This window comes from Lutra lutra, chromosome 14 (genome assembly GCF_902655055.1).
Source record: "Lutra lutra chromosome 14, mLutLut1.2, whole genome shotgun sequence".
NCBI lineage: Eukaryota > Metazoa > Chordata > Mammalia > Carnivora > Mustelidae > Lutra > Lutra lutra.
In genome coordinates this window covers 32,865,694-32,882,184 of record NC_062291.1, presented here as the reverse complement: position 1 = coordinate 32,882,184, position 16,491 = coordinate 32,865,694, and the positions used below count along the sequence as shown (strand labels likewise).

General features: G+C 57.2%; 1 protein-coding gene across 7 annotated transcripts in view; it reads right to left on the bottom strand.

Moving 5' to 3' along the window:
* The window catches only part of ADAMTS14 (ADAM metallopeptidase with thrombospondin type 1 motif 14), a 116,823-nt gene that overhangs the window by 18,711 nt on the left and 81,621 nt on the right, over positions 1-16,491 (bottom strand). For all 7 annotated transcript variants that reach the window (XM_047702204.1, XM_047702205.1, XM_047702207.1 and 4 more), the window contains 10 exons: positions 12,228-12,311; positions 11,355-11,502; positions 10,664-10,769; positions 8,751-8,894; positions 8,173-8,305; positions 6,734-6,847; positions 4,343-4,491; positions 2,207-2,382; positions 655-788; positions 163-286 (listed from right to left, as the gene is read on the bottom strand). In XM_047702204.1, coding sequence (XP_047558160.1) covers positions 163-286; positions 655-788; positions 2,207-2,382; positions 4,343-4,491; positions 6,734-6,847; positions 8,173-8,305; positions 8,751-8,894; positions 10,664-10,769; positions 11,355-11,502; positions 12,228-12,311 — 1,312 coding nt within the window. The remainder of the gene's footprint in view (positions 1-162; positions 287-654; positions 789-2,206; positions 2,383-4,342; positions 4,492-6,733; positions 6,848-8,172; positions 8,306-8,750; positions 8,895-10,663; positions 10,770-11,354; positions 11,503-12,227; positions 12,312-16,491) is intronic.

The following is a 16,491-nucleotide window of genomic DNA, read 5'->3' as shown; positions in this document are numbered from 1 at the left end:
GCAGCCCGGGGCAGCCTGGGAAGCCCGAGGCAGGCTCCAGGTGCCTCCCCCACTCCACCCCACCCGAGCCTGAACTGTGGCCCAGCAGAGGAAGGAGGGCCCACATGGCCAGGCCAGAACCCCAGCCACTCCTGGTCATCTCCCCAGCCTCAGGCTGCTCACCTGCCTGCTTGGAGGCCTTGCCCAGTGTCCCCTTCACAGTCCTGCAGTGAGAGTTGTCGCCGCCACAGACCCCACACTTGTCATCTGCCTTCATGGATCCCACCTCCTTGTCACAGCCGACGGGCTGAGGCCAGAGGTGGGGTCAGCAGGGGAAGGCTTCCATTCCCCCTGCTACCATCCCCATGCTAGCAGCCCCTGACTCCCTCCCCAATCCCGAGGCCCCACAAGTTGACCAGGGACCAAGAGGCACTCCTGGACAGGTCTCTGCCACAAACTCGCCATGTGACACGCACAGATCTTATTCCCTTTAATGGGGCTGGGGACATAATCCCTTTTCAGCATCCAGGATTATGCTGAGGACCAAGTGTGTCATGGGTGGGGCAGGCGAGGAGAGGCTGATCTCCCCAGGGAGCAGGAAGAGGGGCAGGTAGTGCAGCCCTCCAGTCTCCCCAGGGAAGCCAGAAGGTGGGGGGCCGGGAGCAGGACACCTACCACACACTCGCCACGGGCACAGACGCTATATGGGTCCCGGTAGCTGCAGCGCGTCCCGTCGTGGACCACCTGGTTCATGAAGACCACATCCCCTGTGTCTTCCGACCGGCAGATTAGCTCACACTTCTGGGCATCTGTGGACAGAGACCATGCTGAATTCCCAGTCTCGATCAGAGAAAGTAGGCTGGCCCAGGAGGACGCCAGCACCTGTCCCAAGCAGGAAGCTCCCTGGCCAGCTCTGGGGCGCTGGGGGGGATCCCTGGGGGTGGAGCTGGGACTTAAAATCCCTGCGTAGTGACCCTGGGCAAATTATCAGACATCTCTGAGCCTCAGTTCCTTATCCCTGTTCAGTAAAATGCCACACAGGATGTTAAAGAAAATCAAGTGATAAAATAATAGTAATAATAATAAACCAACACTTAGTGAATGCTTACTATGTGCCAGATGCTTCCAAAAACCTTCACACACTATTTTCTTTTCTTTTCTTTTTTTATTTGTAAGTAGGCTCCATGCCCAAGGTGGGGATTGAACTAGTCACGTGCTCTACTGACCAAGCTAGCCAGGTGCTCCTACACACTCTGGATATAAAACTTCAAATGTCTTTTGTGAATGAACTCATTTAAGTTTTGCAATATCCCAAGGAAGAAAATTCTAGCACTACAGAGGAGGAAACCAAGGACAAGAGAGGCTAAGAAATTTGCTCAAGGCCACACAGCCACATGCTAAATAGAAGAGCCAGGATTCTAACCTAAGCAGTCTGGCTTGAGTCCCAAACTGACCGCTCCCTACACTTCCCCAGCCACATGTATGATGGTGTATCTTAACATTTGTCAACATGTTTGCCTGCCTTTCAAATCCTCTTCGTTAACTGCTCGAACAGTAGCACGGTCAGTAGAACCTAGAAACACAGTAGGTACTAGGGCAGAGCCTCTAGGGACGGTGGTCACGAAAAGCCAGGGCACCTGCACCCGTAGAGTGCCTTCTTGTACACATACGGACCCATGTCAGGGGCACCAACCCAACGGCCAACACTGCCGCCTGCCTCAACGGCACCTCGGGGTGAAGGGTCCATGGTTCGGGGGGTTTTCCCTGCCAGAGAACAGTCAGCATAAATGCACCAATCAGGGGGCGCCTGGGTGGCTCAGTGGGTTAAATCCTCTGCCTTCGGCTCAGGTCATGATCTCAGGGTCCTGGGATCAAGCCCCACATCGGGCTCTCTGCTCGGCGGGGAGCCTGCTTCCTCCTTTCTCTCTGCCTGCCTCTCTGTCAACTTGTGATCTCTGTCTGTCAAATAAATAAATAAAATCTTTTAAAAAAATTAAAATAAAATAAAAAATAAAAAAAATGCATCAATCAGGGATGGCTTTAATGAGGACTGCTGGCCCCAAGGCACACAGCACAAGGGCCTGCCTACTGCATGTCCCTTATGGTGCCCCGACTGTCCCTCGACCTCCACTGGCAGCCCCAGGCATGGGAGGCCTCCGCCCCCAGGAAGACAGTGACCCAGCAGACACCCAAGGACACGAGAGGGTTGGGGGAGAGGCTCACTCACCGTCCTCAGGCTCGTAGGGGAGCCAGCTGTGCTTGGCGTTCTGGTGGATGTAGTAGGAGTTGCGCTTGGCACACTGCTGGGCCCGGAAGTCCTCATAGGGCCCAGGGCACTCCTCGCTGTTGCATATCTGGTACTGGAACTCGGGCCCTGAACACAGGCGGCCTCCGTAGGCTGGGCTGCAGCAGGCACAGAAGGACCAGGTGACCTTGCTGGAAGGCTGTGGAGGGCCAGGCTTCCCACATGGCCACTGCTGGCAGCTCGGGCTTTGAGAGGAACACTGGTAACTTAGCAACTAGAGAGGGGGCAACAGCGGGGGCTGCTGGGCTCAGAGCCCTCCCAGATTCCTCTTGCCTCACCCCTGGGGCACGTGCATCCCTGTTCCACTGTTGGGGGGGGGGGGTGGGGCATGGTGAGCTGAGAAACGGGGCGGGGACAGGGACGACTGACTCGCCGACCGGCTGGGAAACAAACCAGCCTTACTCATCTTTGTACTCATCTTTCAACCATTGCACAAGGCCTGGTACACAGTCGGCACTCAAAGCATGCCTCCACAATTCCAGCTCGCACCCGCTTCCGCTCCACCTCATGATAAACTAAGGAGCAGTAGAGAGAGACATGGGTCTGGAACCAGAAGGCTGCGGCTAGATCGAACCCCCACTCCCACCCATGCAAATCTCGGCCGAGTCACCCAGCCTTGCTGCACCACGATTTCCTCTTTTTTTCTTTTTATTTATTTTTTATTACGTTCGGTTAGCCACCGTATAAGTACATCATTGGTTTTTGGTGTCACATTCAATGATCATTAATGACATACGACACCCAGTGCTCATCACAACACGTGCCCTCCTTAATACCCTCTTTAAAGGTGGGACTGGGGTACAGCTTCTCTTGCCCACCTCCTGGTGTGTCTGTGAAGAATAAATAAGAAAAGGTGTTTAAAGCAATCTATATTCTCTTCTCTGTTACGTGAAGAAGATTGGGTAGGATTAATCGATGCAAAGCCTCCAAACATAGGCTCCTGGTACAGTGCTCACAGAGCCGGGGGCATCACATGGGTGTGTGCTCAGCATCCCAGCTGCCGTTCGTTAGCACTTAATCCTCATGAGAGCACCCATGTTCTGTCACTTAAGCCTCAGACAATAGAAAGAGTTACGATTACAGAGGAGTTCGCTAGATGGCGGCTTTGATCCAGGGGATAACCATCCGTCTTCACTGGAAGGTGGTTTACTCAGAGTGGGCCCCACTGGGTCCTGCTCTGACAACCCGGGCTTTCACACCCCCAACAGGTGGAAGTTACAGGGCCATTTGTTTGGGCTCATATTTGTAAAAGGAGAGCACAGCCAGCAGACACGGGAATAGGCTACTCCAGGCAACAGGGAGCCTCCCATCCCTGGAGGTAAAGAGCAGAGTACAAAGGACCCCTCCTGAGGATGCGAGGGAAGATGGCCACTACCCAGCCACAGCAGCCAAGGGCACTGCTGTTCTGCAGAGGCTGGATACCCCTGGTTCCTGGAGCCCGCTGACCCACATGCCGCCCCCCAGCCGGCCCCCATCTAGGCCATTCTGACCAGGTGGCTTCAGCCTGGGACAGGGAAGCCAGAGCCAGCTAGCACTCAAAAGCTGAAAAACAATGAGAGGGACCCCTGACAGAGAGAATAAAAGGGGGAGACACATGACTGTTCCCCCAGACTCCTGGAACTTGGGGTAGTGCAAGGCAGGATTTGATGACAAAAAAAGGTAAGCTAAGAAAAAATCATGGAAGTTCTGCTTCATGGGACAAGAAAGCAAACATGGCTCCTGAGCATTTAGATCAGTGTCTTCTCAAAGCTTAGCCAGAGGATCAAGAGTCCTGACCCGACTCAGAATCTTCCGCACACCGGAGTTTGAGAATCACTGGTTCGGATCAATTCTCAGATGCCACACCTGATGGGAGATGCCAGGCCCGGGTGGAAGAGATCCAGCCCCACCCCCACCAACATTTTTGGGTTCCCACCAACAGAATACAAACCACCTGCAGGGGTCCTTCTCTCTAGTGTCCTGCCCCCATCCCTCCCCGTGTGCCTTCTTCTCCCAGCCCCTCAGCCCTGGGGGGAGAGGGTGTCCCCTGCCCTGCCCACCTCAGCCAAGAGCACTCACGGGGGATTGTTACAGCTCCGGCTGCGGGATCGAACCCCGCCCCCACATGACCTCGAACATGACCCGAACTTGGTCCAGGAGCTCCAGCCTCCATCCTGGCCGTAAGTCTGCTCCAGCGACTTCCAGATGCAGTGACCTTTAAAGCACCACTGGGAGGGAACAGAGGGAACGAGGTTACCCTGGGGCCACGGCTGCCCAGCCCATGATGGAGAGTGCCCGACGGCACACGTGGCACAGCTGGGAGGCACCCAGGTGAGACCAGAGAAAGGGACATTGAGAGCACGAGCCTCAGGACTGCACAGAATCCCACCTCTACCATCAGCCGAGTGACCTTCAGCAAAGGGCTCCCCTTTCTGAGCCTATCCCTCCACTGTACAGCGTGGGTAACAGCACACACCCACAGGGCTGCAGGGAGCCTTCAAGAAGACCATGCCTGGCACACACGGCCCTCCAAAAATGGCAAGCAGTATTCTTAAGGAAGATAACCACTCCTGGAGGAAAAAAAGAGCTAATCAGGGATAGAAGACACAATCTTTCCATGCCATCTAGAGTTGATCTTGACTCTATATCTTGAAATCCCCTTACAAGGACTGCAGGCAGGTGTGCTTGTGGGAGGCAAGCCAGCCCCACGGGGGAGGTCTACAAATGCACAAATGGAGGGAGTATATGAATCGAGTCCAAGAGGCCTAGGTTTGAATCCCAGCTCAGCCATTACTAGCTGTGTGGGGCTTTGGCATAACTTCCCCCTTGCTGAGCCTCAGTGTGCTCACCTGCTAAATGGGACTGTTCTAACCACTGAAAGCAAGAACACCTAGCTCAGGGCCAGGCATGAAGGTGTACTCAACCGAAGTGACTCCCTTCCCTTCTCCCACAGGACATGTGAGAAAACAGCAAATCTCCCTGGATCTTTTTCAAGAGATAACAGAGTGGTTCTCAGCCTCAGAGTTACCTGGGCAACTTCTAAAACTCCATCCCAGACCAACTGATCAGGATCTCTAGGGGTAGGGATTTTTTTAAAGATTTTATTTATTTATTTGACAGAGAGAGACACAGCAAAAGAGGGAACGCAGCAGGGGGAGTGGGAGAGGGGAGAAGAAGGCTCCCCACTGAGCAGGGGGCCCGATGCAGGGCTCGATCCCAGGACCCTAAGATCACGACCTGAGCTGAAGGCAGACACTTAACGACTGAACCACTAGGCGCTCCAAGGGGTCGGGATTTTTTAAAAGACGCAGCAGATATCTCATGTGTCATAAAAATCGCTCAGGTCAAGGGTACAAGTCAGTAAGTTTTCATAACTTACAGCCTTGTACAACTGTCACCACATCCAATTCTAGAACATTTCCATCACCCAGAGAGCTCTCTCGTGCCCATCTGCAGTCTCTCCCTATCCTGGGGGATGGGGACTTGGAAAGCTCCCTAGATGGTTCCAATATGCAGCACAAACTGAGAGCCATGGATTAACCGTCATGTGAAATGGTGACAGAAAGACCTGGAACTCTGGAAACCCCTGGAGCAGGTCCACCAAGTCTCCAAGATAAAAGCCCAAAGACATGGAGCCTGCTGGGCCTGTGCAAGGCCATAGGAAGCCCCATCCATCTGTGAAGGGCGGACCCCAACCACCACCTGTGCTGGGTGGGTAGAGCCTGGCGAGGGCACAGGGCAGAGGGCAGAGGGCTGGCTAGGGGGCAGGTCTGTGGCTCGGCTCCCAGCTGATGCTGAATAAGCCTGGAGCCTCTCTCAGCGCCCTGCTTTTGCCCTTGACTCTCATGCTGACCTCAGAACTACCTGAGGCATGGAAAGGCCACTTGATTGGGGTCAGCAGGACCCAGAGAAGTGCCACAAATGGCCCATGGGCAGCACAGAGATCTGGCTCAGAGCCAGCGAGAGAGCAGAGGTGGGTTTCAAACCCCAGGTCAAGGCCCTCAGACCCGGCCACAAGGCCCTCCAGGACAAATGAAGCCTTGACACGCGAACATGCTCAAGGGGGGGAAACACACACCAGCATGTATGTGAAAGGGGGGGTTCTGGGGCAGGGGAGGCAAAACGTGTGTGGGAAAAACAGTGTGGGGGGCTGGGGAGGGCAGGCAGGACACCTGGAATCTTCCCTCACACCTTCTTTGACTTCCCAAGTTCCTTTGCCTGCCCGCCCGTTCCTCATTCTTCTCAACCGTAAAATGGGAGTAAGCCTTCCTGCCGGAAGAGCAGGAAGAGAATGCCAAGCTCTGCACACGGAGGAAGCAGGCGACTGGTATGGGAGGGAGAGTGTGAACATAGGAGTTTACAGGCCAAGGGAGGGGGGCTTCATGCATACCTCCTGAGCACACATGCTGGGGTGGGTAGGGGCTCCCAGGGACCCGAACAGTCCTGCCACAGCCCCGGGGCCCCACGTACCTGGCCAGGCGCACACTCGGTCCCGTCCAGGGGGGGCCCTTTCTTTGTCTTGCAGAAGTACGGGTTGTCGGGGCGGCTGCACCATAGCTGCTTACAGGGCTCAAAGGTCTGGAACTGCGTGGAAGGGGAGAGCGGCCACCCGCCACACCGGCACTTAGGCTCCAAGCTGTCTGGCAGGCGGCCAAGAGGAGTAACAGAGAGAGGGGAGGGCTGTGGTGGACGCTGGGGCCAAAATATGGTCAGGGAGGCAGGAGGGTCCACGTCCCTGAACTGGACCCCACTCCCATGGCCTCGAGAGACCCCTCCTCTCTCCGCCGGGGTGCCGAAACGGGGCAGGCCACAGCCCATAATTCCCTTGTTGTCTCCCCAGGCCTCCCTCCCTGCCTTTGCAGAAGCCGCCAAGCCACTGGGCCGGGACCAGGGTTTGAAGCTCTGGAACGCCTGGGCCTACCGAGCCCTGTGAACCCAGTGCACATCGGGGTTTCAAGGGGCTTCCGGTCTAGCCCAGAGCCCTAGGCACCCAGGCATGGTCATGACTCCCACCCATCCCGGTCTGGTCTCACCAGGCTGTGCCAGATGTTGGTGATCTCCTGTTTCATGCTGTCCAGGAGACCCCCGGGTCTCTGGCCAGCCAGAGCAGTGTCCTACAGATACAGCCCTTCCAAGCCCTGAAATCTCACATCCCAGGCTTTCTCCCCGCCCAGCTCAGAGACCCTGTGTCCCCATGTGGCCTGAGCAATAGGAAGGTGACCATACTCCTTGACTCCTGGTCCTGCAGGATGTGAGCCTCTGCCCGGGCTCTGGCCAGTGGCTGTTCGATTCTCCCCAGGGGGCTCCCCAGGGACAGGCTCCCCCTGCCCTGTCCTGCAGGTTAAGGAAAGGCTATGCTCCCTTGTATCAATCTCCTAAACATGAGGTGGGGAGGGGGAACATGCTACTGACCCCCTGGAGAGAGATTATGTGGGGACACAGGAGATTTGCACTAGGGTAACAAATTGGCCCAAAACATCCTATCAAATCCCTAGAAGGTAAGACAGAGGCAGCTAGTCCTCCAGCAGGCCAGAGCCCAGTGCCTGATCTGACAGAGGGACTGTCCTGCAGATGTGCTCCCCTGGAACCCGCAGAGCCAGGACCCCATCAGCCACCTGCTCTCTCTGTTCTACTCTGTTCCATCTTTCCCAGGACTAAAGCATCCTCTAGCCACAGCACACACCGGCCTCCAAAGGTAGGACTGGGTGGGGCAGGTACGTGGCAGAAGGAGTCAGGGCCGGGCCCTGATCCCCCTGCACCACCCCCCCACTGTGGCAGGTAGCACCAAGCCTGCGGGCTCACTAGGCCACCCGGCCAGCTGGAAGGAAGGTGCCCTGTGGAGGCCCAGTCAGGGTCACTAGAGGACATGGCCTGGGCCCTCCAGCAGGGAGAGGCCGGCAGGAACTCACCGCAGAGCAGGTGTGGTATCCAGAGCCAAAGTCAAAGCGGCATTGCTCGTCCATTGAGTAGTCGACACCTGGCAGCTCCTGGGGCCGGGGCCAGGTGGGCACAAACGGGTCATCGAGGAGGCAGTCGTAGGAGCTGCCAGTGGAGACAAGGAGGTGAAGGCTTTAAGGAGCAAACACGGCCTGCAGGAACCGGCCCCGGCTGCCCTGTGCTAGGTGCTGTGTCTTCCTGGGAGGAAGGGCCAGTTCCTGGGCAATCAGAGGGCTCACTGCATGGAGGGAAGGAAAGGGAAGGAAAGGCAGCCTGCCCCACATTACTCAGGACCCTGGCCAGCTGCCGCATGAGGTTACAGACAGCAGCTCGACCCACACCTGCCCCGCCCGGCCTGGAGCTCCTATATCTAAAGCTTGGCCTTGGCCTCAACGTCCCTGGAGGCCCAGGAGCTGAGCAGCAAGGCTGGGAATCCAGCACACATGTCAGGGTCAGGGTGGTAAGGAGATAGAGATGCTGGGGGCAGGGGGAGGTAAGGCGGCAGGCTGCAAGCTCCCCTGTCCCCAGCCGGGAGGTGGCGGCGACCTACGGGAGGTAGCGGCTGAGTTCCACTTTGCTGCAGCGGGACCAGTGGAAGCGGTGGAAGGCAGCCTGCACCAGGGGTGCCATGACGCTGCCCAGGCTGGTCTCGTCGGCACAGCCGTTCCCCTGACCGTCATGCTCCATGCCGAGCCTGGAGGGCGGGGGTGGGGTACAGAAAGGAGCCCCGAGTCACACACCAGGGCACTTCACACCTGTGAAGACAGGCAGGCAGGCCAGCAATAGGACAGCACCCCCTGGCCAGGCTTCAGACTGTTCCTCCTGGCCTCAGTTTCCCCACCATGCAGGGGCGAGGACCACCCCTCTGGATGGAAGTTGAAGCCCCAGCCTGCTCCCCAATGGGGCTGGGCTCATTCTGCCCTCCTGCATTCTCCTCAGACTCCAGCCACATCCTCATGGGTTCCGAGGTCAGCTCAAGCCCCACTCCTATTGGGGACGTGCTCCCTGGCCACCCTGCCCGAGGGTCGACCTCCCACAGCAGGAGCCAGCTGTCCTGCCACTAGCAATTTGCATGCCCTCCACGTCTCCCCACCAGACCCAAGGCCTGCAAGGTGCAAAGACCAGGTCTCAAGCATTTGGTTCAGCTCAACTTCATTTCCTGAGTGTCTCCACACCATCTCTTAAGCTTCTCCAAGACCCCAGAGTACAGAGCACAGAGCTTTATACATGGTACGCACCTACCATAGTGATAGTTTAAATTGTAAAGTCTGTTTTTTTATCATTACTATTGAATGCCAAAGCCCAGAGGCTCTAAATTCTCAAATACTCCCAGGTGGCGACGTCTGGCCTTGACCACCAGACAGACACATGGACTACTAAGGCTGTCCTCGTCTCTCCACAGGGAGAGGCTCTGCTCCACGAAGAGTGGACCACCCCCCACACCTCCCACACACAGGAGGACAAACTCCCAGCTCTAAAATATGTGGACCCATGGGCTTCCAGGGCACAAGGGGACCCTGAGGATTCCTGTGTGTCAGCCTCCACACGGGAGAGGAGGAAGCTGGGGCCTCAGTGAGGGGCGGAGCTGGCATGGAGTCCCCATGGGCCTCCCAGGCTGACAGGGTTGGCATGGAGAGGGTGTGGGAGACAGCAGGGGCAGACCCTCTCCGGGATGGCCCAGCACCCCACTCCTGCCCAGGTCCTTCCCCCGGCAGGAAGGAGCCCTCACTCCACACGCGTGTGCTACAGAAGGGCCGGGGTGCGTCCCTCAGTTCTGCCCAGCAGGCAGACGAGGCCAGAAGGCACGACTACGCAGGTGCAAGTTACCACAGGAAAACCTGGATGACAGTGGCAGATTTGCTTTCTCCCAGAATGGAGCTTCTCCATCCTATTCTCCGCGGCAATCCAGTCCTATCACAGGGCTTGACACACAGAGCGTGCTAGAGAAATACTGGTCGAAGGCATGAATGGCTATGCTCTAAACAAAAGCCAGGTCCAGAGACCAAGAGAGCCGGCTGCCAGCCTGGCCCGGGGCCTGAGGCTCTGAGTGCCTGTTTATGATGGGCTCAGGCGAGCCCTGCAGTGTTCGCTGAGCAGCAGTGTGGGCCGGGACAGCCGTCAGAAGGGCCTCGAGTTATGGACGGGATGAGTGATAGAGACCATCCAGAGAACAGACCATTGCCTAGGATGGGACACGGCGTTGACCTGCCCAAAGGCGGGGCCACATCTGGTTTTCCATGGCCCTGGGATTTGAGGGCCGGTCCCAAGGCAGGCCCAGAATGGCCATCGGGGCCCCCAGGTCCCCGGCCATCACGGCTGGGCCTCAACACATGGGCATCTTCCCTGGCCTCTCCCAGGACCCTGGGATGGGAGCCCCATCTGAGATCAAGCCACCCACCCCCACAGAACTCCTCAGTGCTCACGGCGCAGCCCGCCTTCCCAGTGCCGCTTACGCACACTTACACGTGGCCAGTCTCATGGGCCACCACGAAGGCTGAGGAGAAGCCGTCCTCGTGGTTGAGGGTACAGCTTCTCAGGGGGTGGCACATGCCGGTGACAGGCGCATACCCTGCCGGGGAGAGGGAGAGGGGGCAGAGGGAAGTCACAGGAAATCGAGGCAGGACTCAGCGAGGTCTGGGCCCAGCCAGCCACTATAGGGACATGTGACGTGGTCGCTGCCAAAGAGTGCCTAGAGGACGAAAGATCTTTGCAAAGTCCATCCCCTCCCTCTCAACATCATAATGCTCCCACATCATGAAGCTGTACAGCCCCCCTGCAGCTTCCAGGCCTCTGTCATCCCCTCCTCTGATCGAGGCAATGAGATTTCCAGATGCCCCAAGCCTGCACACACCCGACTTCCACGTGAGCCAGTCAGTTGGTCAGTCAACAAACACCTGCGGCTGAGCCACCAGCAGGCTCAGCCAAGACCGCAGGGACCAGAATGGGGACCCATTCACTTCCCTGATCTCCAGGAAACCCCTTCAAGCTTACCCACCTGTCCGGCCAGGTCCTATCTCCAGAGTCCCAGGACTCTCTCTGTCGACAGGGAGCCTGGCCCCTCGAACCACCTTGGGGTGGCTCCAGAGCGCCTGGCCCCGGGCCTCGGCCCTACGGCTGCGCACACCCGGCTGCAGCTAATACCGCACCTACGTACCTGAGGGCCCGAAGTCCTGCCGGGTGAGGAAGACCACATGGTCATGGTGCTCCGAGTGGCTGGGGTCCTGGCGCTGCTGAGAGTGCGCCCAGCGACACACCTGCTCCAGGCTGCGAGATGGGTTCCCACGCTCAATCAGGCTCAGAGACTGCAGGGGCCAAGAGCGTCAGCAGAGGGGTGATCGCCGTAGCCCCCAGAACGCAGGGAGCACCCGTCGCTCCTCTCCCACCGGTAGAGGACACTGAGGCCCATAGGACCGCAGAGCAGGTTCCGGGTCACCAGGAGCCCCAACTCCAGCCGCTGGCGCACAGCCCTCCCTCCCACTTCAGGCCTTGTGCTGGGCCGCCTGTCCGCCAAGAACTCAACACACATGCTCTCTCATCCCTCAACCGGCTCGCAAGGCAGGTGCTGAGCTGAGCACTTCTTCCAGACTTTACGTTCACGGTCTCATTTTATCCTGACCACAGCCCCTGGAGGAAAGTTCTGTTGCTACCCCCTGTTCAGGGGAGAATGAGAGAGTCTAAGACTGTAGAGCCCAGGGCCCCAGTGATCAACCAGAGCAGGCCCTGTCTCGGTCACTGCCCGGCTCTGAGCCCATCTCCACATCGATTCCTTGGGAAGAGGGCTCTCCAGCTATGAGGCTGTAGGACTGTCCATTTAGGAGTTTGGAGGGAATCCCTCAATCCCTGTATAACACCCCCAAATGCCCCTGGTTCCAAAGCTACAGTTCTAATGGTCTCAGGGTTCTGATTCTGGAAACAAAATGCTTCCTAGACACTGACCAACGCTGCCCCACCCCAGAGCCACCAGGCCGATGCACTGGCCCCACACCCCTTCTCCCCCAAGACCCTGACTGTTGGTCGGGGGGCTTACCTGTCGGTAGCCAACCATGATCAAGCGGACCAGTGCAATGTTTATGTGGGCTCCCAGGGACTCGTCATGGTAAATCTCATCCACCTGCCAGGAGAAGCGAGCGGGTAATCTGAGGGGATCAAGCGTGGGTTAAGAGCCAACCACAGAGCGGGTCCTGAGCCGGGTACCTGACCCACGCCATCCCAACCCATCCTTACCACGGCCTTCGAGGCAGCATTCTTAGCCCTACTGTACCGATGGAGAAACTGAGGCAGAGAGAGGCAAAACGGCCTTCCCCAGGACACACAGCTAAGGAACAGCAGCTGGGATTCAGATCCCGGCCCTCCTGGTTCCACCTGAGCACTCTCTCCCCATGAAGCCAAGTGTGAGGGGGGCCCCCAGTCTCACTCAGCCCTCTGAAAAACACTCATCTTTCCACGGCTGGGAAGGGTCCTTCCACAAATGTCACCTGGGCCAGGTTGCTCATCCTCACAGGCCAGTGTACCCCTCTAGTCGCCACTGGAATCGTCTGTTCTGCAAGGCCCGGGGAACTTTTCCAGAGCAGATCCAAGGGAAACTCTTGGAAATGCAGAGTCTCAGGCCTGCCTCCCAAGTCAGAGCCTGCGATACAACCACAATCCCCAGGGATTCTCTGCCACGTTCACGTCGAGAAGCACGGCATCCGGAAACTCCCTTCTCCCACAGCCCCAAGGAGCCGTGGGGCTGTGCCAGGCACTATCCACCAAAGAGTGCCGTCCCTCCCACTCCCCTAATCAGGACACCCCCGATACAGTGTCCACGACAGATGGACAAGCCTCAGCCTGTCCACCCCCAAGGACAGGAAGCCCCCTCTCTCCTGAAGGTCCATCTCCTGAGGATGCCCCTTGAACAATTCCAGCTATTTTAACTTTTTTTTCTGAAGACACTTTGCCCTATGAACTTTGAAAAGTACAAAAATGGTGAAAGAAAATCAACCATCGGCCAGATAGATTGAGGATAACCACAGTTATCGCGCTTCTCGCCATGTGCACACGTGTGTGTGTGTGTGCACGTGTGTACGTGCGCACGCGTGGGCTCATTTTACAAAATCGTAATCATCCTGAATATACTGCTTATATGTCGCTTCTTTCATGAAACATTATTCCGCGTATCTAAAAGCATCATCCCCGATGTCTGTGTGTGATGGGCCACGACTTACGGAACTGATCGCCTCGTTAGACGCAACCCCAGGGGGAGGAGTGACTTGCTCACAAAGTCAGTGTCGGCACACAGCACTGGTAAAGCAATGCCGCTACTGGGGCCGGAGTCCTGGGTTCAAATCCTACCTCTGCCCTGGACGCTGGGAGGCTCAGGGCACATCAGGCAACTTCTTAGGACTTGTTTCTGTTTCTGTAGAGTGTAGAATGACCGTCCTAGGGCTGGCATATGAACCTCTCATGCCAACAACACATCTGGGAACAATGAGTGGGCCACACACAGAGAGAGGCAGAAGTGGGTCCCAGCCTTCGACTCCTGCCAGGACGTCTTCCCAGGAGCTGGAGGACGTTTCATACATGGCCCTGTTCTCCCCACTTCCACCCATGAGCAAGGGAACCAGCCTACAACCCACAAAGGGACTACTGTCTGCCCAATGGAGAGGAACAGCGCTGCCAAACTGTATGTGAGAGTCCCGCAGGGAGGGGAAAGCCAGGAGGCGATGGGAGGCCTGTTCCAGGGCCAGCCAAAGACAGAACAGGTCTCTGGCAGCCGAAGCCAGGTGTGCCACACACTGCTCCCCCAGAACGGGAAGCTGCCCCAACTCGGGAGCATGGGGACTTCAGAGCAGGCTATGTCTGGCTTCCTTCCACCGGGCCTAGCTGGCACCCATGTCTGGACCCAACTGAGAACAAACACCAGTGCCTGCCGGGGAACACAGCCCCCACCCACCCCGATACCCCAGCATAGGGAATGCCGGAAAATCCACTGGGCAGCGGCGTTCCCTTCCACCCTCCTCCGCTCCCCAGCACACATCTCAGGGGCAGAGTGTCCAAATGCAGAAAGAGACAACGTCCTTCTCAACCATGTGACCCTGACTTACCCTAGGAGAACTGTGTGGTAGAGGGGGGTTCCATGGGGGGAGGGGCCATCGGCCACACGTACATTTCCTCCCTAACAGAATTCCAACCTAAGAATTCTTTGCTCTTCTGCTGAAATCATCCTCAACCTGCCACAGGATAACTCTTACCCAAAACTTCACATCTCAGCCCCTCCAACTCGGAACGTGGCTTTTCTCCTACACGGGGTGCAGTCAGCGTCTCAGACCCCCTGACATGCTCTGTAAGCACGTAGACCAAAGACGCATCTGCGCCCCACATGGACACGTGTAAACCCACCGTTGCCCCGGGCCGGAAAAGAAAGCAGTCCCTGGAATGCTTGGGTGGAGGCATCTGTAAGGCCTCTGGGCATTTGGAAATTCTCAGGGCCATTGTCTTCCTGCTCCGTCTCGCTCCAAAGCGGGCCAGGCAGATCCCTGCCAGGATCTGGCCATATCCTTCACCGCTGTCCCCACACTTGGCAGGATAAAACCCACCCATCAAAGCCTCCAGTGACTTCTGCTCCTGTGACTAGCATCTCCAGCCCAAGACACTGTGAGGTCCTCACGTGCAAAGGGGGAGGAGGCTGCCACCTCTCTGAAAGGGAGGTAGAATCAGAGCCCGAGTGTCCAACACTGGTGGAGACTGAGTGGGGCCTCGTGATGCCACCTCCCACTCAGGGGTAACTGGCCTAAATGCAATACTGAGCGAGCAGAAAGAGACAGAGACAAGGTCTCTCCATCCAGAAAGACCTTGCTCGGCACAGCACAGCGTTCTGAAATAATCTAGCGACCAAATGTTTCAGGCGACGGGTGGACCCAGATCCCGGGAGTTGGGAGAAAAGGAGATGGGGTATACATGGGCTGGAGGGGGCGGGGAGGGCTTGCTGGAGAACCCAGAAAGAGCCTCGCCCAAGAAGGCTGTGGCCCTTTGGAGAAGATGGGCCGAGGTTTGGTGCAGGAGAGAGAAAAGCAGGAATCCTATGGAGCCAGCAAGAGAGCCCTGAGGCCAGTGGTGATGGAGAAAGCTGAGGCCAGCCCCAGCCGGGATGGAGAATTTCTTCCCAGCTCATGCTGGCACACTTTCGGCAATGCATGTGCTAGCCCTTTGGAAAATTCTGGGTGCCATGGGCCCCATTCAGCCTCCCCCACCGGCCTCAAGTCTCTCTCTGGAAGTCCCACTGACCATACCCGCTCTCTTCCTGGGGAGAGACGGTGGCCATGGTCTCTGGGGGCCAACCCCCCGTGCTCACGTCAGTCACAGACAAAACCTTCTGGAAGCCAAGAAGAGAGAGGACGGGCCACTTGCCAAGGAAGGGCTATCTGGTTAGGAGTAGGTTTTCAACAACGACAAGGGGAGACGCTGAAGTAATACCGTCAAAGCACCAAAATAAAAGAACCCGCCCGCCCATGGTCCTGGGCGCCGGAAACCAGCTTTTAAGAACCATGATGAAAGAAGACATTATCAAGGAAACAGAAGCCGGGACAGTTACACAGACCCCATTGAGGGGTCTGCAGCAAAGGAAGATGGAAAGCGATCTCCAAAAGGTGGCCTGAGGCGCAAGAATGGACAAATAGCTCTGAAGGGGGTAAAGAAGCACGATTCAGCCGTGAAGGATAGTCTCGTCTTTCCCCGCACTACATAAGGGTGCTGAAAATAAAGTCATTCTATTTTACAAAAAAAAAAAAAAAGGTGGGGTTAGCCCTGCCATTCCACATCCCCTGGTCTGGTCCGTCTCTGGGGCCCAGCACGCTCATTTGCACACGCCCTGATCAGCCCCAGCCCTTGAGCAGGACCTTAGGGCTTGGATTCAGCTGAAGCTGTCCTGACTGCTTGCACAGGCCGAGGAGGCGGCCGGACGGAGCTGCCATGTCCACCCAGAACCACAGAAGCCGCCTGGCACGCGGGTCCCAGCCACAGCCGTGAGCCAGTGGATGCTGGGACCACAGCCAGGAGAGGCACAGCTACCTGAGAGGCCCAGGACCACTGGCTCACACCCACAGGCAGCTCCCTGACAGGCTCTGGTCCAGCTGGGCGATCAAGAACTAGCTCTGTCAGCCTCTGCCCTCCACGGACGGCTGCCTCCCAAATGGCAGCAGTCAAGCCAGCGTGCCAGCTCCTGGGAGACCAGGAACCGCTTCCCCTGGTGGTGGGCCCCCATGTGACAGCAGCCAGACACACCCACAGGGCAGAAAAGAACCCTGTGTCTGATC